This window comes from Symphalangus syndactylus, chromosome 3 (assembly GCF_028878055.3).
Source record: "Symphalangus syndactylus isolate Jambi chromosome 3, NHGRI_mSymSyn1-v2.1_pri, whole genome shotgun sequence".
In the NCBI taxonomy this organism is placed as follows: domain Eukaryota; kingdom Metazoa; phylum Chordata; class Mammalia; order Primates; family Hylobatidae; genus Symphalangus; species Symphalangus syndactylus.
This window is the reverse complement of record NC_072425.2, coordinates 53,029,993-53,052,402: the sequence shown is the minus strand read 5'-3', so window position 1 is coordinate 53,052,402 and position 22,410 is coordinate 53,029,993. Positions and strand designations below refer to the sequence as shown.

At 47.8% G+C, this 22,410-nt stretch overlaps 1 protein-coding gene across 2 annotated transcripts in view; it reads right to left on the bottom strand.

The window, feature by feature from the left end:
- The window catches only part of ROR2 (receptor tyrosine kinase like orphan receptor 2), a 233,319-nt gene that overhangs the window by 2,995 nt on the left and 207,914 nt on the right, over positions 1–22,410 (bottom strand). Inside the window, exons 5-8 of one of the 2 annotated variants that reach the window (XR_008656604.1) lie at positions 11,782–11,909; positions 7,547–7,861; positions 5,356–5,567; positions 954–1,156 (exon numbers count right to left, since the gene is read on the bottom strand). Coding sequence is in view for 1 of the 2 variants with exons in the window: in XM_055271958.1 (XP_055127933.1) it covers positions 954–1,156; positions 5,322–5,567; positions 7,547–7,861; positions 11,782–11,909 (892 nt within the window). In the remaining variant the exon portion in view is untranslated. Of the gene's footprint in view, positions 1–953; positions 1,157–5,321; positions 5,568–7,546; positions 7,862–11,781; positions 11,910–22,410 lie in introns of both variants that reach the window. The other variant, XM_055271958.1, reaches the window with a different exon arrangement.

Here is a 22,410-nt window from a genome sequence, read left to right as displayed (position 1 = left end):
AATTTTGTCACTTTTAAGAGTCCAGGCCAGTTGTTCTACAGAGGTTCTCTCAATGGGCCTGTCTATGGGCCTCTTGACTAGGGTCTCCGTTAAACATGTTCCTGGAAGGAGTACTCCACAAGTGATAGGAGCCCTGAGAACCCTGCATCTCTCTCGGCCTCTATGACACCAGCTCCTCCTGTGTGGCCAGCTCTCATCCTCCCCGGAGGTTCCTGGGCCTCTGTGCAAGCCCGGGGGCTCTGTGCCCTCCTCGCTGGCCGGCCCCTGCCCACAGCAAACCCTCACTGACTCTGGGGCTAAAGAGCCAAGTGCATCAGCTCCCTCCTGGCCACCTTGAAGAGCCCCTGCAAAGCTGGCTGAGAATGATGTTCCCTACGGCTTGCAATGAGTTTGAACGCCCTTTTACAACACAACCTGGAGAGGCTGCAGCACATGTTCTCATCTGTTGTATTTCAGTGCCCCACCCCCATCTAAGGCTGCTCTGGGATGAGGGGTGGCTTTTTAATGGTAGCCTGTCCGCCTACTCCCATTTAAGAGCTATTCTTCTATCCTTCCCTGTAAACAAAACAAAGCAAAACCAACCCAACCCAACCCAAAAGTGACAAGAAAAATTATGGGGGGCATTGGAGCCCTCTTCTTCTTGTGTGTCTTCTGGGCAGAGCTGAGGCACCTGGACAGTGAGGACACTCCCTGGGGCCCACAGGGGCAGCACAGTCCAGGCAGAGGGAGGCCCATGGACTCTGGGGCAGTGAATTCCCAACACGCCTGCCATTTATTTTCTAAAGCACACGTGTCCTGATCTAGTTTACAGGAAAAAATTGCAAAATGAAGCGGAGTTTAAAATAATTATGTGTTACATATCAAGTAAATTAAGACATTTAATGTCGGGGGAAACAACCCCTGAGGATTAAACCTTGAAGAGCCACCCGGGTAGAATATGTACGCACGGAGACCTGTTTGTGCTGGTTAATGAGGGGCATTTCCATGTCTTGGCTGGGCGAGGCCATCAGCTGTCGCCGCTGCGGTGTGGACGCAGATGCCTTCTGCTTATTCCGGCACATGCAAACCAAGAAGAAAAGGCAAGCGATGACCAGTGGAATTGCGATGCTGGGGACCAAGATGTACAGAATCCCCATCTTGCTGCTGTCTCGGGGACCTGTGAACAATAAGGCTTTCGTGATTCTTCAGAAAACATCCCTTTTCAACTCTAAGTTCTCTACCAACCCACTCTCCGCCTCCAGCCAAAATCTTCATGTGCACATGTGTCATCACCTAAGTTACACAACGGGGTTAAAGGGCACACCGCACCTTAAAAAACGTGATGCACCAAAAAATGCACACCCGGCTGCATCCTGGGGAAACAAAACCCAAAACTGCCCAACCTGGAAACAAGTGGGAATACGCAGAGTAAAAAGTAAATGAATTCTAATGATCTTAATATTAATAACGACCACATCCGCTTTCTGTTCCTGATGTTTGAATACCATCAGAGATAGGTGCTCTGCCCAATTGCACTTTTATCAAGGTCTCCCCAGCTACTGACAAGTTCATGAAATTCACTGGAGACCCTTGTCCAAGGTGAGTGAAACTTGTTACTGGGATTAGACACGGTCCTTTTCCTCATTCAACATTTTAATGTTTTCTTCACATTTTTAACTCATGGTGACAGATTCTTTTAGGATAACAATTAAACATGCACTAGATTTAAAAGAGCACTGGTAGTCCATGCACTTGACCCAATACAATATGCAACAGGGGCACAAGAATTCTTGGAAAGCACGGAGTACCAAGAGTCAAGGCCACCAGCTACCTTCCCTGCATTTTTTTTTTTTTTTTTTTTAAATCACAGGGAAAAGTAACTCTTTGTCTCCCTCTACAGGATTTACAGAAAGGTACAGAGGGCACACCAGGCAGGCTGAGGTGACCTCAGACTCTGAGCAGGCCTCCAGGCAGGGCTGGCTCCTCCCAGGCTGCGTGGCCCCCAAGCACCCCACACATCAGAGCAATTGAATGTAAGACAAAGTGGTGCCGTTTCAGGATGCTGACCCTAAGCTTGGTGGAAGGTAAGTTCTCTAGAGAGCCACATTCCCACATCCCCGGGAAACCACGGTGTTCTGTTTTCTCCTTAACCCTGCAAATAACTGTATCAGACTTAGAAGGCCCCATGGCCAGGGGGCAAAGCACTCCTCATCTGGAAGCAAACAAGTGATTTCTGGTCAGTGTGAGGCCTAAAAGAGCTAACTCAGTTCTAAAAGTGAACATGCTGTTGCCACCTTAGGAAAAAAGCACCTTGTCCCAAACCCAGCCTTGCCCCACCCCTGCTCCCCCAAACAAGATGAAATCAAGTAAAACCACAAACAAAACTTTCTTCTGGCCCCACCTAGCAGCTTCCCCTCTGAAAGGGTTCCGAGACAGGTGTCCCAGAAATCTTCGGGGCACTGGGGATGCCGATTCATTCTTTCTTACTAGGGTTTCATTCATTTTTCATATTAAGGTTAGCAGGAGAGTCCAGGCCACTCTCCTGCCAAGACCAGAGGTGTGAGCTCACACTGACACCATCACCTACTTTTATTATCTACTTAACATTACCAACATGACTCATGCTTACTGGGAAAAACTGTAGTATTATAGAAATGTGGCCTTTCAAAAGATAATATTTCTAACAGTCCTCTTCCCAAAGGCTATAAATGGTTAAGTTTCGTGTTCTCCTAACTTTATGTATATTTTAAGTTGAACCACATGGAACAACCGATATTCAACTATCCTGACATATAGACACAGTAGTTTTATATGGTTTTCTTAATTCGAATGTTGAATGAACTTTATTTTATTTGTTTTTGAGACAGAGTGTTTATTTATTTACTTTTGAGGCGGAGTCTTGCTCTATCTCCTAGGCTGGAGGGCAGTGGTGGGATCTCAGCTCACTGCAACCTCTGCCCCCCGGGTTCAAGTGATTCTCCTGCCTCAGCCTCCCGACTAGCTGGATTACAGGCGCCCGCCACCATGCCTGGCTAATTTTTGTATGTTTAGTAGAGACAGGGTTTTGCACTGTTGGCCAGCCTGGTCTTGAACTCCTGACCTTAGGTGATCCGCCTGCCTTGGCCTCCCAAAGTGCTGGGGATTACAGGCGTGAGCCACCACTCCCAGCCTAAATGAACTTGATTTTAAATAGAATCGTGTCATCCATATTTTCCTGCTCCTGGTTTTTTGGCAGAATAAAATCTCTGGGACAGCAGCTCATGTTGGAGCAGATAGAGATGCGTGTTCTCCCACAGCTGCATGCCACTCCACGGCACAGGCGTCGCCAACTGCCCCATCCAGCCCTACTGATAAACAGTCTGTTTTGTGTTTAGCTCTCACAAGTGATTCTGCCATAAATATCCTTCCATTTATGCCCTGTAAGTACAAACATGCAATACAAGATTCTAAGAATTGACTGGTCCAAAATCATACATTTTTTTCATGTTTTAATTTCTTTTTAATTACTAAAGTAATTCCTACTCACTGTAAAAAAAAAAAAAAAAAAAGTCTTATATTTGAACACTTTTGTAGGTCTGGGGAAATCACTGCTAAAAGTTTGATATCCATCTTTCCAAAACCTCGTAAAAGTCAGGAGTCTGTGTGTGCTCACACACAAACCCCCACTCCTTTTCTTTTTGCCAGAAACAAAACAATGAGCAAAGAAGAACCTCTAACACAGCTCTGTCCTACAACCTGCTTTTGTTCCTTACAGGGCACAGGGCCATCCTTCATTGCAGGAAACCTTTAAGGTCTGGAGTGCTCCAGAGTGCCTAGACTGCAATTTGAATGACTGATAATTTCATTCTTAAAATTTGTTCTCCCATAATGAACACATTCTTGAAGATTTGTGTCTGATCTGCTCAGCCAGAGGCAATGCCAAATCTGGAGCTGCTGAATCACACATCAGGAAGGTCATTAGTGCCAGTGTTTACTTCCTGCACTTCGGGGTAGAGACACGCAGGCCTGCGCCCCAAGAGGAGGTCTCCAGGTGCATGGTGAACCCAGCCCTGCTTCACCAGCTGCTCTCTCTTTATCCGCGGGTGCCCACTCATTCACCAACTGCTGCTTGCAGCTCCTAGCCCAGCCTCGGTTACCCTGCTGCCTGGAACTGGTGAACCGGGCACGACTAAGACAGAGGTGAGAACTGTCGAAGCTGTCAACCATCAACTACATGCGCTTCCATATTCATGACATTACAGACACAGTTGCAAGGAATGAGGACAAGCAATGAATTCCGTTTTCGCCTCACTCCACCAAACCTAAATGTAAAATCTGAGAAGCAGTGAAAAGCTCAAAAGCTGGTGGGTGGGAGGGAAATATTTTTACGAATATTAGGAAATACTGAGCAATAATGGTGTTTTTTGTTTTTGAGAAAAGGTCTTGTTTTGTTTCCCAGACTGGAGTGTAGTGGCACCATCATGGCTCACTGCAGCCTTGAACTACTGGGCTCAAGCAATCCTCCCACCTCCACCACCCAAGTAGGCATGCCACCACGCCTGGGCAATTTTTGTATTTTTTGTAGAGACAGGTTTTTGCCATGTTGCTCAGGCTGGTTTCAAACTCCTGGGTTCAAGAGATCCACCCGTCTTGGCCTCCCAAAGTACTGGGATTACAGGTTGTGAGCCACCGCACTGGGAGATAATGTTAATGGAGAAACAAAATGTCAAAGTGAATATCCCAGGACCATCCATACATGGGAAAAGGGCTGATGGAAGGGGGTGGGCCAAAATGCAAACAAGTCACTACTGGGTGGTAACATTAGGGGTGATCTGCACATTACTCTTCAGACTTTTCTATATTTTAAAATGTCTTGTAATGGTCAGATGTTACTTTTATAACAACCAATAACTTGTGTTATTTATTTATTTATTTATTTATTTATTTTTGAGACAGAGTCTCACTCTGTTGCCCATGCTGGAGTGCAGTGTCACAATCTTGGCTCACTGCAACCTCTGCTTCCCAGGCTCAAGTGATTCTCCTGCCTCCGTCTCTTGAGTAGCTGGGATTATAGGCATATGCCACCGCACCTGGCTAATTTTTGTATTTTTATGGGGTTTCACCATGTTGACCAGGCTGGTCTTGAACTCCGGACCTCAAGTGATCTGCCCACCTCGGCCTCCCAAAGTGCTGGGATTACAGGCATCAGCCACTGCGCTTGGCCCAACAGCGTTATTTAAAATGGTCACTGTGGTAAGATCAGTGTACAGAGGCACACCCCAACCCAGGTCAGGACAGAACGCCCTCATCACAAGGTTCACTCAACAATCAACACATTAAAAAAAGAGAGAGAGAATACATACTACACGAGGGTACGTCACACAGTTCCATGCGTACGTTTTTATTCTGCGTAAAGCACCAGGGGCCCTCCATCTGGCCTCCGGGGTTCCGGCAGTAGGCGTGCCCCCCTCCAAGCTCAGGGAAGTCTGCGCTGGACAGGTGGTGGCTGTGGGGGTGCTGCAGGGCCCACGGCTGGCACTGGTGGCCTGACTTGGTGGTGCTTGCCGTTCCTCTGTAATCCATGCCTGAGCCATTATAGCACTGATGGTCTGAACAAGGAAAACACGTTAGGAAAACCTCCGGGGTACAACAAAACCATTCTGCCTACACACGCCCAAACTAGAATTTCCAAAAGATCCAAGGATTTTACATAACTTACCAGAAAAGAGGCATTAAAAGTAATGGCTTAATGAAGTCCCAAGTCCACAAATTAAATGCAGGGCACATCAGGGATAGACATGGGGAAGGAAACTTGTCTGAAGTTATTCCACAGCCCCAAAACCATCTCTTGGGACCCACGAGGCACCTGCACACCACCACCCCACCAGAATGCGGATGTCTCCCCAGCCTCAGGATCAACTTGCTCTACGAAGAAAGCCAACTGTGCAGGCAAGAAGGGCCTGGCCCCTCCATCTCAGGACACCCTGCTCAGCCATGGGTGACAACAGTGCAGGCCACACCACCTCCATGGAGGCACCCTGGGATTGGGGTGTGCATTTGGTGAACATTTCTGTAGTGTTTACCATGTGTAGGGCGCTGCTCTAAACCCTCCTGGCTGGGGCACCATGACTAACAAGGTGGGTGGATCACTTGAGGTCAGGAGTTCAAGACCAACCTGGCCAACATGGTGAAACCCTGTCTCTGCTAAAAATACAAAAATTAGCCAGGTGTGGTAATGCACGCCTGTAGTCCCAGCTACTCAGGAGGCTGAGGCAGGAGAATCGCTTGAACCTGAGAGGTGGAGGTTGCAGTGAGCCGAGATTACGCCACTGCACTCCAGCCTGGGTGACACAGTGAGACTCTGTCTCAAAAAAACAAAACAAACAAAAAACCACCTTCCTAAATATTGCCTCATTTGACCTTCATTCCAGCCCCACGGGTTAGTACTGGTGTCATCCCCAAGGAATATAAGGATATGAGAGCTTAGTACTTGCCCAGAGTCACAGTGAGGGTCCGAATGCAGGCAACGGGCCGAGGGACCAGGCCCTGGCTGTCCTGGTAAGGAGTCCTGGCCATTCCTGGACCCCCAGATTAGCCAACGATGCTAAATACAGCCCTGGAGCTGTGGCGGAGGTGGCCCGTTCCCTGGGTCTCACTCCTCAGGGAGGCAACAACCCTTATGGATGCAGCGATGTGAGCCAATGGCTTTCCTCGGGGACATAAGCAGCGCTCCCTGTCCTGTGTCTGCCATCCTGACTGGCCAGGGCCACCCTGCTGGGGCTCACAACTTGGGGTTTACTAAGCCTCCAGAGGGCAGGGGCTGCTCTGCTGCCAGCAAGAGGGGCAGTGGGGACCATGCTCTTCTTCCTGTGCAGACCCCAAACAGGCCACACCCAGGCTCCGGGCTCAGAACTGTCCCCCTCCGCCACGCTCATCCCTTAGGCCCCACGATGCAGGGACCCGTAGAAAGATGCCTGCAAAGGTGCAGGGTGCTTCCCTGTATTTCTTTCCCTAGTGATGCCTGATCATCACAGGTTCTTCTCAGGTGCCCCCCTAGGCCAGTCCTGCAGCATCTCCGTGGGCCTCACATTCTTCCAAGGCTAAGGATCCTACAGGTTTCTGGGGACTGATCCTCCAGGTTTCAGGAGGTTGGGGCAGGAGTTGAGAGTCTGCATTTTCCCCTGGCGCCCGAGTGCGTGCTGACCGTCGGGCAAGTTAGGAAGCTGGCCCTGTCTCCTCTCATGCCCGCAACAGCCATTTCCACAGGAAGTGAGATCACTCCCATTTCAGAGAAGGGAAATCCCAGGCTCAAGCAGGTGGAGGGACTTCACCTGAGTCCCACAGTTGGACACAGTGCAAACCCAGATGCGAGCCTGGGGCTGAATGGCTCCAAAGCCCCTGATCCGAGGCCCCACCTGCTGCCCTGCTGGAATGGAGGCCTAGGCTGTGGGGCCCTCGGCTGCTAACGGGCTTCTGCGGGGCCCGGGCAGATGGGGCTCCCTGGGCTTCACCAACACCCCCATATACATTTCAAGGGCCCTACACTCCCTGCGCCCGCCGGTCCCGCCCCGGGCCCTCGGGCACTCACAGCGGCCCAGCCTCTCGGCTGGGATGCCAATGCGCATGCAGTTGGCAGCGTCGGGGCTCTCGGGCATGGGCAGTGCCTCACACTTGGGCAGCTGAAGCCGCATGAGGATGAGCGGGTTGGAGCGGGCGATGGTGTACTCCTGGCGGCACAGGTCGCTCTCCAGCACCTCGCACTCGTCGCGGCACAGCTCACGCGGCTTGGGTGCCCGGGAGCGCGCATCGCACAGAGGAAACACGAAGTGGCAGAAGGATGGGATGGCGAACTGTGAGCACTGGTCCGACAGGTGCGTAGAGGTGCCGATCATGGTGAAGGCCGCTGCAGAGCCCGCGAGACTCGCGTTAGCGGTGGACCCACCTCGCGCCCCTGACATTCATCCAGTCCCCACCCCCAGCCCGGCATCCCAGATTGCCCACTCTGCCCCCTGATGCCCCGCCCCGCCCCAGACTCCCCAACCCCGAGCCCCGCACACCACCCTAGAGAGTCTCCCCACCAGCAGGCCAGCCTGCCCATCACCTGCTCTGATTTGCAGCAGACACACAGAAAAGTCCCTGGTCCCAGGGCCTCACTTAGAAACATCAGAAGCAGAACAAGACAGAAGGAAAACTCGGCCCCCTAGCTCACTCCGCTAGGTGCTTCTTCCAGGACAAGAGGGTTCAGACTTCAGATGCAAAAGCAGATACTAAGGAGAGCGCAGGCCGAGAGGTGCAGTACCAAGCCCCAGGCTTCCCAATGTCCCAGCTCTGTCTGGGGAGAAGGCTGTCCCAGAAGAGGGAGTCAGCTCAGCTCCGTGAACTGCAGCTGGAGGAGGCAGTTGGTAAAATGCGGAAAGCCAAGAGGGTGGGAGCAGCAAAGTGGGAGGAGAGCCACGTTACAACTCTGGAAGGTTCTGTGATAAGGGGGAGCAGAAAAACCCAAAGATCCAGAGCCCCCTTTGGTAGGGCGGTTTGTTTTTTAAGGGCAAGATGTCAGAGGATGTAGTGTGGTGGTGAGAAGATGGGGTGAGTTCAGGAACAAAGTGGGGGCGTTGGGGAGAGATCTGCTGCACCTGGGGTGCATGGCTGGACACTGGTAAGGGTGAAGAAGCTGGCCAAGGCAGGACTCTAAGGAATGCATCAGCCTGCCCTGGGCTCACTATCCCACTTTCACCTGTGAAAGGCTGGCTTACAACAATTGAGCTTGGGGACAGTGGAGGCAGACAGGCCCCTTTGCCTGCACACCCAGCTGAGGCTGTGTCCTCCAGCGTGGGAGAAAACCCAGAAGATGGCATTTAGTCCCTGAGGAGCCCTAGCTCCACCCATGAATGCAGTTCAATCCCATCATTCCAGATTTGGCGGATTATTTGGTGATTATACAGAGGGCTGTCAAGAATGCTGGCCTTGACCAGCAAGGAAAGCGTGTGCATGCTGTGCCAGGTTTGGCCAGCAGGTGGCAGTGCCGCTGTCAGTCATTCCCTGGGAACCCACCCAGGAACGGGATGGGCAGCTGTGTGGGAACAGCCTTGTGCGTGATCACTTTGTGGTATCACTCACGCCTTTCCGGGCCTGTTTCTGTACCTGAGGAGTGATTTGAGACCCCACACTGGGGAATGAGAGTGCACACAGAGCCTATAAAGTGGCCCTCAGCGTGAATGGGCCCAGGGGTCTGGTAAAAGGCGGCGTCAGTGGGCGGGAGCAGCCGCACTGTCCTGATTATGTGCAGGCACCACTGTGCTCATCACATCACCTCCCCTCCTCCGGGTTCCTGTGGCCGATATTTAAATGGAGGAACAGAGAGGGCAAGCAGTTACAGTACAGGATGTCTTGGATTTGGAGGGAGAACTGAGGCTTCAACCCTGTTCAATCCCATCATTACGGATTTGGGATTATATGGATGGCTGTCAAAAATGTAGGTAGCCCTTGACCTCCAGGCAGGGAAAGATTGTCTAAGAATGCCAAAGCTGTCACTTCTCTTGGGCTAATCCATTGATACGATGTCTCTGCTGATCTTTATAGGATTTCTCTTTTTCCTTCTCCTCACCCTGAGAATGCACTGCTTATTTCTGAAAGTGCAATTCTAGGCACAAAGAGATCCAACAACTCACATCCTGTTATCTGTCCACACCCTGAATGTCACACAACACTTTCCAACACAACACTGCACACAACGCAGTCATTACTATGCTTATTTCAAAACCACAAGTCTGTTGAGAGCAACTTCAAATTTACTGTTTTGGAAAAGCCACCCACCTAGAAAATCTTCATTCTAAACTCTTCTCTAAAAGCTGCTGTAAACCCAGGCTGCTTGGATGCAAGCTGATTCCTTAAACAACTCCTGAAGAGATAACTGAGAGACAATCTTGTGCCCTGGATCAGTGCTTGCCAATTAGTGGGTTGTCTAATTAATTCTGAGAGTCTGCAGCTAGGATTTTAAAAGATGATAAGAACAGACTAGAGGATGTCAGAATGCACGGTTCCTAATAAGGGCTCTTTTTTTTTTTTTTTTTTTTTTTTTTGAGACAGAGTCTTGCTCTGTCGCTGGGGCTGGAGTGCAGTGGCGCAATCTGCAACTTCCACCTCTCGGGTTTAAGTGATTCTTCTGCCTCAGCCTCCCGAGTAGCTGGGATTACAGGCACCCGCCACCACGCCCAGCTAATTTTTTGTGTTTTTAGTAGAGACGGGGTTTCCCCATGTTGGTCAGGCTGGTCTTGAACTCCTGACCTTGTGATTTGCCCGCCTCAGCCTCCCAAAGTGCTAGGATTACAGGCGTGAGCCACCGCGCCTAGCCACTTTTGTCTTTAATGAAGTAAAACCGAAGAGAAAAATCCAAGTGCACCGCTTTTACGAAGGGTGAAAGTTATTCCCTATAACCTATGTCAGTTGTGTGAAATACACGTATGTGTATACTAAGTCATGGCGTAAAGTATATTCTCTATTTTCCACTGTGTGTTTTGGTAAAAACCTTTGAGAAGTCCTACTTTAATGGCAAAGAAAGCTTTTGCAGTGAGAGGTAGCCATATTTTCAAAACCATCTCCCGTTGGAACAGGATGGCATCTCCAGGTTCCTCTGTCTCATGATGGCTCTTTCACTTTGCACAGGACCCCCTGGCCCTGACCTCAGAGGTCTCTGTACCAGCACATGGGCAGGCAGTCTCTTCTGTGACCGTGAATGTGATGTTCAACTCTCTAGTCTGAGGGTGGCCTGAACTTAGAAGGGCTTGTCAGTGACATGAGGTGAGTTTCTGCCTTGGATCCTCATTGTCACCCCTTACCAGGTCAGTGCCCTGTATCCCCTTTGCCCCACCACACTCTCCCAGGAGCAAAGGCATCAGAGATCACCCACTGATTCTAATCTGCAGCAGAGCCTCCCGCTCCCACGGAGAGGATCCAACTAAACTGAGGTGCTGGGGCACCTGCCATCTGCACAGGATGTGTCTTGCTCCTTATGGGGTCTGGAGAGAAAATGTGTATGTGTTTGTGGGGAGAGTAGGGACAGCAGGAGGAGGGCTCTGTAGGACTTTTGTCTAATTAATTTTCTTGCTTTCCAAGGCCTTTCCCCTAAGAAGGACCCTGGACCCCATCGATGTGTTCGAGTTGTATGCTGGGAACTGGGACAGCCAATCAGAGAAGTTAAGTCCTAATGAGACCAAGGATGAGCAGCTGCAGTTCCTAATTGACCTGCCACTTTCTCAGACCCTGAACCAGGTACCCAAAGATGTGGCTTTGTTCTCTGGAAACCCAGGACTGACGAAGTGTGTGTTCACTGCAGCATCCCTACCACTGATGACCCGCGACTCTTTCCCCCAAACAGCTGCAATCAGGCCTGGGTGCCTTTGGACCAAACGTGGCTCAGAGAGGATAGAAGAGTCAGGAAGTACAGAATGAGAAGTCAAGCAGAGTGAGTGTGGGGGCGCTGAGGCTATCTGCACCAGTGTGGCAGGCCCGGGGCAGGAGGCCCTGGCGATGCAGTGAGGACAGTGCTTTGGACCCACACAATTTGGCTGAGTTAAAAGTGCAGAAGCATATTCCAAGCAACCCACCCTTGCTAATTTAAACATACAGGCTAGGAACATTTTTAGGGCAAATCATGTTAGCAATTGCAACTACGTCTAAAAAAGATCTCTGGTTTCTACCACAAATGAGATGGAAGAGGCACCCACTGACCACGCCATTAACTGATGAAACACAGTGGCCACCATCTGTGCGACAGGTGGCTGTGTGCATGCTTATCATCCTGTGAGAAAGGTCTGCAGCTCCTACCTGTGATTCGGTTTTCAATCTCCCCCTGCATCTGGAGCGAGTCCACATAAATGGTCCGGTTGCCAATGAAGCGTGCACAGGCAATTCCCCGGTAAGGCTGGCAGAACCCATCCTCGTGGTAATCATCCCTGGTAAAAAACACACAAAGTCTGTTAGAGCTCTGGGAGGTGCCAGATCCCGCCAATGACTTCTTTTATGATCCAGCATCTTGCGATCTAGCAATTTTGTTACTTGGTATTTATCCAAATAAGTAAAACACATAAGTCACACAAAAACCTATACATAAATGTTTATGGCAGCTTTATTCATAATTGTCAAAACTTGGAAGCAATAAGATGTCTTTCTGTAGGTGAATGGATAAACAAACTGTGGTACATCCAGACACTGGTATTATTTAGTGCTAAAAAAAATGAGCTATCAAACCACAAAAAGAGAGGAAACTTAAATGCATATTACTAGGTGAAATGAGCCAATCTGAAGGCTACATACTGTATGATTCCAACCATATGACATTCCAGAAAGTACAAAACCATGGACAGCAAAACTATAGAGACTGATTATGGAGAAATGTCAGTGGATGCCAGGGGTTATGAAGGAGGGAGAGATGGATTCCAAGAGACACACTGGGGTTTTAGGGCAGTGAAATATTCTGTATGATACTGTAATGGTGAGCACATGTCACTATACATTGGGCAAAACCCATAGAAGGTAAAGCATAAAGAATAAGCCCTAATGTAAACTACCGATTTTAGTTAATAATAATGTATCAATATTGGCTCAGCGGCAATAAATGTATCACATGAATGCAAGACATTAAAATAAGGGAAACTATGAGAAGGAGGGTGGGAAGACTCTGGATTTTCTGTTCAATTTTTCTGTAAACCTAAAACTGTTCTAAAAAATGCCTATTAATTTCAAAAAATTCCACATCTTTAAGGGAGTATGGAACAAGAATGGGAGGACTGGTTAAGGGTGAGGATGGTTCTTGAGGTGAAGGGTACATGGCGATGGGTACGTGTTTGTGTATACGTCCACACACCCAGAACATCAGGCACGTGTTTCACCTTACCCTTGAACTATTTAATACATCAGGGACATTATGGCAACGCCCCTGCAAACTTCCCTTGTTTGCAAACAAGGCTTTTATGATAACGATGACAATGCAGGAGGTAAACAGCAGAAATATTTGAAAAGGAGAAAAGCAATACACAAATGTATTCTCTACTATGTTCAAAGGTGATGGTAGGGACTCCAACAGTTCAAGCCTCAAAGAAGTCACAGAATGACATACACGCATGCCTACTCTACACAGAAGTGCGACCTGGCCACTGCTGCATGGACAGCACAGACTGCATGTCACAGGCGCAGGAGGTCAGAAGAGGGAGAGACACGGGCAGGCTGTTGTCCCTCCTGCTCCTCCTGGTCCCCACAGGGACAGCCTGCATGGATGGGAAGATGGTGTAATCCTTTCCCAGGTCCCCAGGTTGGAGTTTGTGCTAAATTATTTTCTGCAGAAACTGTTGGTCTGGCTTCAGCCAATGGAAGCCATCATGATAAGTATCCTAGAGGATTTTAAAGTGGTGCTCAGGACCCTCCAAAGGTCCAGTAACGCCAATGAGCCACAGCAGACACATCAGGGGGCTGCCACTGCTGGAAGAAGAGGGGACTGAAGATGCCAGGACAAGCCTCGCATGAGCACCTCAAGCCTGTAGCTTGTTTTCCAGAAAATCTGGAACCTACTCCATAAGCCTGAGAGCACTCGGCTTTCCATTCTACAACCATTTAGAGTAGACCATCCCCAAATGAAATCTGAATTCTGTTCAATTTAAGGCCAGGCACAGTGGCTCGTGCCTGTAATCCCAACACTTTGGGAGGCCAAGGCTGGTGAATCACTTGAGCCCAGGAGATCGAGACCAGTCTGGGCAACATGGTGAAACCCCATCTCTACAAAAAATACAAAAACTAGCTGGGCGTGGTGGCATGTGCCTGTAGTCTCAGCTACTCAGGAGGCTGAAGTGGGAGGATCACTTGAACTGGAAGACAGAGGCTGCAGCAAGCCGAGATCGAACTACTGGACTCCAGCCTGGGTGACAAGAGCAAGACGCTGTCTTTAAATAAAAAAAAAAAAAAAAAAGAAAAAAAGAATGTGTTCAGTTTAACCAAATGGATTTAAAATCCCTATCTGAACTCTCTTGCTAAGGCAGAGGCTGAACCCTTGCAATAGTGAAGACCTTCTCAAGCTTCTGCAGAAAACCCTTTTCTCAAAGAACAGAACCTGGAGCCATAAATAATTCAAGAAAGAGATTTTGGTGTTCACTCCAGCTCACCAGCCATTGTTTCCTTGGTTTAAGGGTTCTTTAAAGGTAGTTTAAATAGGCAGCAAATGTGTTAACAATGCGAGCCTGCCTGCCCAGCTTTCACTCTTTTTGCGCTGGAGTTAACTGCTGATTAGACACTGGCCACACTACCAACATAAATGGAGGTCACCTCTGCCCAGGTATGTGCTGGACATGTCCCTGTCTGGAAGCGGGCTCAGGGTGCTTTGTCCACTCTGCTAGAAAAATCATTAAGACCTGCCTGATCAGATTAATGTCAGCTATGCCTAAGCTATGAGATTCAGACCAGTCCCTTGGGATGCCCCCACAAGTGTGAGCAATTTCTTTTCTACCTTGCAAGAGTCAAGGAAGAGAAGGTTGTTCCCCCAGTTGCAGGCTTCCCCCTGGCCGCTGGTCAGGTGCCCACAGGATGGAGAGAGCAAGCGATGTAAGGAAGATGACAAGGGGGTGCTGGGGTGGAGGGTGCTCCCGCCATCACATCCCGCTCACACTTCCCTCACCGAAGCGGGCTTTCAATCTGAATAGACAACGTCCAGGCTGGGTGCGGTGGCTCAAACCTGTAATCCCAGCACTTTGGGAGGCCAAGGCGGGAGGGTCACAAAGTCAGAAGATCGAGACCATCCTGGCTAACACGATGAAACCCCATCTCTACTAAAAATACAAAAACAAAATTAGCCAGGCGTACCGGTGGGCACCTGTAGTCCCAGCTACTCGGGAGGCTGAGGCAGGAGAATGGCGTGAACCCAGGAGGTGGAGCTTGCAGTGAGCCGAGAATACGCCACTGCACTCCAGCCTGGGCGACAGAGCAAGACTCTGTCTCGGGGGGGAGAAAAAAAAAATAATAATATATATATATATACACGTATCTCCAAAAAGCCAGATAGAAGTGCTTGGAAAATGGCATCTTTGCTTTTGAATTGTCTGAGAAAACTAGTGGGAATTGCTTTCTATTTTCAAACAATTATATTTTATCTTTATCTGGCACATTTGGGGCCTTGGAAGAGGAACAGAGCTGGAGAGAGTCTGTTAAGTGGATCCCCGGGAAAGCAAGGAAAGGACTGAGATGGAATTTGGCAGCTATAAAATTCCTTCAGCAACGTAAGTGCAGTAGACACGCTCACCAGCTGGTGGAGCATCCATGTTGCAGAAATGAAGTGTGGAATTCCCCTGCCCCTCATGCTGCCAGGCACTGATCCAAGGCTTGTTGGGACATGGATGAAGAAGAAACTTCTACACCAAGAAGTGATTGTCAAGGAGGAGAGAGGGTGCTAAATAATGACAACCCGGCCGGGCGCAGTGGCTCATGCCTGTAATCCCAGAACTTTGGGAAGCCGAGGTGGGTGGATCATAAGGTCAGGCGATTGAGACCATCCTGGCCAACATGATGAAACTCCATCTCTACTAAAATACAAACAATTAGCCGGGTGTGGTGGTGCACGCCTGTAGTCCCAGCTACTCGGGAGGCTGAGGCAGAGGAATCGCTTGAACCCGGAAGGCAGAGGTTGCAGTGAACAGAGAGTGTGCCACTGCACTCCAGCCTGGTGACAGAGCGAGACTCTGTCTCAAATAATAATAATAATAATAATAATAATAATAATAATAATAATAAAATAATGACAACCCTGGGTAAGAAAAGCAACAGGAGAGGGGTAGGAGATTGGGGAGAAACAGAGGCAGGGGCCAGCAGACTGTGATGGCAGGTGCTTCTCCACCAAGACTGGCAAGATGGTGGGGATCCACAGCCTTCCCCTAGATAACACATGCTGAGAATAAAAATTCATGGGTATTAATAATGAAGGAAATTTAAAGGAAACTAAGGCTTTTTTAAGGTTGAAAAGGAATCCATGTCAAAATTCAAATGTAGCTACATATTGCATAGGAAGTTAACATTTTTCCCTAATTGTTTTGTTACAAAGTAGTAATCCATTCTCATAATTGTTTATCTTATTATGAGAGAGGCCGACTGTCCTAAATGGGCTGCCTGCCTAGGTGAAGCAGAAGAAGCTCAATCTGTGACTCACCAGGAGAGAGAGCAGACCAGCCACATTCACAAAGCAAAAACTCCCTAAGCATTAGGTGCTCTGACAGTAATCTAATGTGCAGCCCCATCGAAACTCAATACTCTTTAACTTTGAATGCAAAACCTAGCGTACAAACCATGATGTCCACTGTACAATAAAATTACCAGACACGCAAAGAAACAGGAAAATATAACCCGTGGTCAAGAGAAACAAACACGAAGATAACCCAGATGTTAGAATCAGCAGAGCAGGTGGATTAGGCCATTTTCACACCGCTGATAAAGACATACCTGAGACTGTGAACAAAAAGGAGTTCAATTGGACTTACAGTTCCATATGGCTGTGGAGGCCTCAGAATCATGATGGGAGGCAAAAGACACTTCTTACATGGCAGCGGCAAGAGAAAAATGAGGAAGAAGCAAAAGTGGAAACCCCTGATAAACCCATCAGATCTCATGAGACTTACTGTGATGAGAATAGCACAGGAAAGACCGACCCCCATGATTCAATTACCTCCCCATGGGTCCCTCCCTCAACATGTGGGTGATTCAATTACCACCCCCTGGATCCTTCCCGCAACGTGTGGGAATTCTGGGAGATACAATTCAAGTTGAGATTTGGGTGGGGACACAGCCAAACCATATCACAGGGCTTTAAAGTAATAGATGTGGAAAACACAGAACAGAATAAGGTGTAGTGAAGATGTGGGGTATTTCAGGAGGGATGGAAACTGTAAAAGAAGAACAGGAAGCCTAGAACTGAAACATAAGAGTCTACAATAAAAGATTCATTGGATGGTGCAGCCATGCACTACCTAACGATGTTTTTGGTTAACAGCAGACCACACACACAATGGTGGTCCCCTAAGATTATAATGGAACTGAAAAATCCTCATCGCCTAGTGACGTCAGAGCTGTCATAACTCTGTAGTGCAATTACTCGATTTTCAGTAAACTCACTGTAGCCTAAATGTACAGCGTGTATACGGTCTACAGTAGTGTACAGTAATGTGTACATTAGATGCTTCTTCACATTCACCTAATGTACACATTCACTCACCACTCACTCACCGACTCACCTTCACATTCACTCACCACTCACTCACCAACTCACCTAGAACAGCTTCCAGTCCTGCAAGCTCCGTTCATGGTAAGTGCCCTATATAAGTGTACCATTTCTTAATTTTTATACCATATTTTTACTGTACCTTTGCTGTGTTTAGATATACAAATACCATTATGTTACAGTTGTCTACAGTATTCAGTATAGTCATATGCTGTACAAGTCTGTAGTCTAGGAGCAACAGGCTGTACCCTAGTTGTACAGTAGGGGAAATCATCTAGGTTTGTGTGAGTACACTCTATGATGTCCCTACAAGGAGAAAATCACTAATGCATTTCTCACAACATATCTCCATTGTTACATGATGCATGACTGTATAACAGAGTGGATACAGCAGAAGAAAAAAACCTACGAACCTGAAGACAGGTCAACAGGAGATTTCCAAACTGAAGCAAAGAGACAAAAAGATTGACAACTCGGATACAAATATCTAACAAGGACTTCAGAAAAATATGATAAGGGCCGGTGCAGTGGCTCACATCTGTAATCCCAGCACTTTGGGAGGCCGAGGCAGGTGGATCATCTGAGGTCAGGAGTTCAAGACCAGCCTGGCCAACATGGTGAAATGTCATCTCTACTAAAAATACAAAATTAGCCAGGAGTGGTGATGCGTGCCTGTAATCCCAGTTACTCAGGAGGCTGAGGCAGGACAATCGCTTGAACCTGGAAGGTAGAAGTTGCTGTGAGCCAAGATCATGCCATTGCACTACAGTCTGCGTGACAGAGTAGGACTCTGTCTCAAAAAAAAAAAAGAAAAGAAAAGAAAAGAAAAATACAATAAGGACATCGCAAGAGTATCTAACAAGGACACCACAAGAGCATTACAAACCAAAATGCCTACCATGAAAAGGGGCAATGTCCTCCTCAAAACGTTAGCAAACTGAATCCAGCAAAATAAACACAGACAATACTAAAGAGGCCCATGGACCAACTGGGGTTAATTTAATGCCACTGCACTCTATATTTGAAAATGGTTAAAATAGTTGGGAATAAACCTGACAAAAGATGTCCAAGGCCTCCACACTTCAAACTTCAAAAATCACAATGTTGAAATGAAAAGATGTTTACAAAAATATGTGAACACAAATGTTCATGGCTTTATTTATAATTGCCCCCAAATGCTCAGCAATAGGTGAATAAACATATTGTAGTACATTCATACAACAGAATACTTCTCATCAGTAAACAGGAATGAAGTGCTGTATATGTAACCAGAATAAATCTTTCAGACATTACATTTAATGAAAGAGGCCAGACATAAGAGTCTCCAAACAAAATGTCAACAGCACAAGGCAGGAGTTTTTAGTTTTTACCTGTTGCATTCATTGTTGTATCCTCAATGTCTTGAACAGGACCTGGCGCATAGTTGACCCTCCATAGAAATTTGTTAACTTTTTTTTTTTTTTTTTGAGAGACGGAGTATTGCTGTCACTCGCCCAGGCTGGAGTGCAGTATCACGATCTTGGCTCACTGCAACCTCCACCTCCTGGAGGTTGATTCTCTTGCCCCGCTTCCCAAGTAGCTGGGACTACAGGCATTCACCACCACACCCAGCTAATTTTTGTATTTTTTAGTAGAGATGGGGTTTCATTATATGTTGGCCAGGCTGGTCTCAAACTCCGGACCTCAGGTGATAAGCCCACCTCAGCCTCCCAAAGTGCTGGGATTACAGGCGTAAGCCACCACACCCGGGTGAAGCTGAAATTTGTTAACTGAATGAATGATTTCCTTGAGAATTAGACGCTGTATATTTATTACTCTCTGCTTCCAAAATGAAATACTCTGAATATCTGACTATACTGTTAACATATTGGATGTGGCAAAAACGTCCACTTGATCCAACTGAACATGCCCAACACCAATGTTTGATATCATAAAAATCCAAGTCAGCAGAACCTTGGAAACACTGGCTTTTGCAATGGCCACCTCTAAGGCCAGGATCACATAAGGTGGCCAAAGGCAGAGAAGACAATGGCTCTGAGGGTGCCAGTTCCCTGGGAAGTAAATGTTATTTTCCCCTACACTGTTCAGGTGGCTAGTCCCTCCCAGGTAAGCCAAACACTTTCCCCCTTGGAAGGTTGCTATATCCTTGAAAAACCCTGAAGTCAGTTGGTAAAGGCTCTCACTGTGCATAATATGGCAGGGGCTCGGGTGGAAACAAAACGACCTAAAGCCGCATTCCATGTGTGAGTGCACATCAAGTGTGTGCATTTTCATTATTGCTGAAATGCAAATATCCTGTGTCACCATATGGTCTCATTTATTATTTATTAATTATATTATATATATATATTTTGAGACGAAGTCTCGCTCTTTTTGCCCAGGCTAGAATGCTGTGGCGTGATCTCGGCTCACTGCAACCTCCACCTCCTGGGTTCAAGCAATTCTCCTGCCTCAGTCTCCCGAGTAGCTGGGATCACAGACATCTGCCACCATACCGGACTAATTTTGTATTTTTAGTAGAGACGGGGTTTCTCTATGTTGGTCAGGCTGGTCTCAAACTCCTGACCTCAGATGATCCACCCACCTTGGCTTCCCAGAGTGTTGGGATTACAGGCATGAGCCACCGTGCCCAGCCTACTTTTTTTTTTTTTTTTTTTTGAGATGGAATTTCACTCGTTGCCCAGGCTGGAGTGCACTGGCGTGCTCTCGGCTCACTGCAACCTCCACCTCCCTGGTTCAAGCAGTTCTCCTGCCTCAGACTCCCAAGTAGCTGGGATTACAGATGTGTGCCACCACACCCGGCTAATTTTTGTATTTTTAGTAGAGATGGGGTTTCACCATGTTGGCCAGACTGGTCTTGAACTCCTGACCTCAGGTGATCTGCCCACCTCGGCCTCCCAAAACGTTGGGATTACAGGCGTTGAGCCACCGTGCCCAGCCTATAGTCTGCATTTAGATGTGTGTATCTATTCTCGAATTACCTTACTGATGATTGTCTATTTAGTCACCTACTGCTCGTATCACATAACCTTAAAACAAATTCAGTTTCTAGCTTTTATTCTGGTTCTGTACTATGGGATTTAAGGAAAGTTGCATTTTCTAGAAAACAGAACTTACCATAAAAATATGTCACTGAGAAAAAAATTAGACTGGCTTCCCTCCTTCAAGTTCTGTCTGAATTAAGATGAACTTGATTAGGTTGGTGGTCTGAGGGCTTTAATATCAAATGCCAAATGTCAGCCTTTTGCCTGAGTTTGTCAGCAATAAGGTGGCTTGGGTTTTTTGTTTGTTTGTTTATTTATTTATTTATTTATTTATTTATTTTTTAAGACATGGAGTCTCGCTCTGTTGCCCAGGCTGGAGTGCAGTGGTGTGATCTCGGCTCACGGCAACCTCCACCTCCCAGGTTCAAGCAATTCTCGGGCATCAGCCTCCCTAGTATCTGGGATTACAGGCATGCACCACCACTCCTAGCTAATGTTTGTATTTTTAGTAGCAAGGGGGTTTCACCAAGTTGGCCGGGCTGGTCTCCATCTCCTGACTTCAAGTGATCAGCCCGCCTTGGCCTCCCAAAGTGCTGGGATTACAGGCCTGAGCCACCATGCCTGGCCTGGCTTGGTTTCTGCTCACGTCATTTCTAATTACCGGCTTCTTACTTGGCACTTTGTTTTATAGTGTTGTTTTCCTGTAATTAGGATAAACTCTGAACTAGACTTATGAAAACTCCCCCAAAATAGCAATGGAAGGAGTTTGGGCTGGCAGCTGGCCGAATTCCGTGTAGACACACTCGGCGAGAGGTGCCTTCGAATCATCCGCTTGGAGAGGCTCATTATGTGGGTGAAACATATGGGGCTGGAGCTGGGGAGATAAGTCAGACTTGGAAACAAGGAGTCCCGGGTCACAAGCATCTGGATGCAGAACGGCTGAAGTCTTGGAATTAACTGATTCTTGTTCCCATAAGAAAATAACAGGGCCATGGCCCCAGGAAGGTGATTTCCCAGAGGCCAATAATTAACATAACTTTTCATTATTCAAAAGAATAACACACTTTCCTTGAGCAGGGGTGTGTGTGTGTGTGTGTGTGTAGGTAGCACAATATGCATGCACACACTTGCGGGCCATGGGGTGGGTCCAGGACAGCAACAAATGGCAGCCAAGGGCTCTGGTGCACTGGCTTCAGGAAGGCAGCACACCCCACCCCACCACCTCCCTCCCCCTACAAGCAGGACCTGTGTATGGGCCTGTACTCATCTAAATGTGCCACTTTTCAGCAGAGCAGGAAAAACAAAACCCACATATGAAATATGAGACAGGCAGCCTAGGATTAATCTCCAAGCATGACCAACACTGCTGCTGAGTCAGCTTGGATAACCTGGGCCTCGGAAGCTCCATCTGTGGAGGCACTGCCTTTTCTTCAAGCTTTGTTCTCCATATACACACCCTCCTCGCCCCCAGTTAAACAGGGATAGAAGGGAAAGCAATGTCTTACGGTGGTAAATCCTTTAACCTTCAAGGATATCCACCTCCCTCAACATGCACAAGCTTTAGTCCCACACACCACAGCGCCCACGCGTGTGGACGGGCCACGGCAGCACCCAAGGAAGAGCCATGAGTGAAAGGCCTGAGTTAGCAACCATCAGAGTTCATGGCTAAGAATCCATGGTACCGAGTCTTGCTGTCACACTGCACGCAGGGCTAAGCCAAGGTGATACTACTGTTTGCTGTTCAACTCTCCATTTATACAGACAGGACACACCTCTTGACCAACAATGAAAGAACGCGAACTGTTGTGCATTTTCTATGGAAGTGGCCCAAAAGAGGTGTCACTGATTGATAAACTTGTCGAGCAAAAGAATCAGAGAACCTGTGGATTATGGTTTTAAGCTCACTGATTCTCTCCTTCTGTCTTCATTTGGTTAAGGTCCAGAGATATCATAAGCACATCATTATGGTGGTGCGGGGGAGGAGTCAGTCTACTGAAACACAGTCAAGGTCACTGGGGAAAAGAAACTCACGGCTGCAGAAAGATGACAGCCAGTGGGCTGCTACTACGCACTACAAAGTCAAAGAATGTCCTCTGCCAGAAAGCACAGTGGTGGTTACCAGAGGCTGGGACTATGGAACTGGGGAGATGTTGGTCAAAGGATACAAAATTATAGTTAGAAGGAGGATTAAGGTCAAGAGATCGGTTTTACAACATGACTATA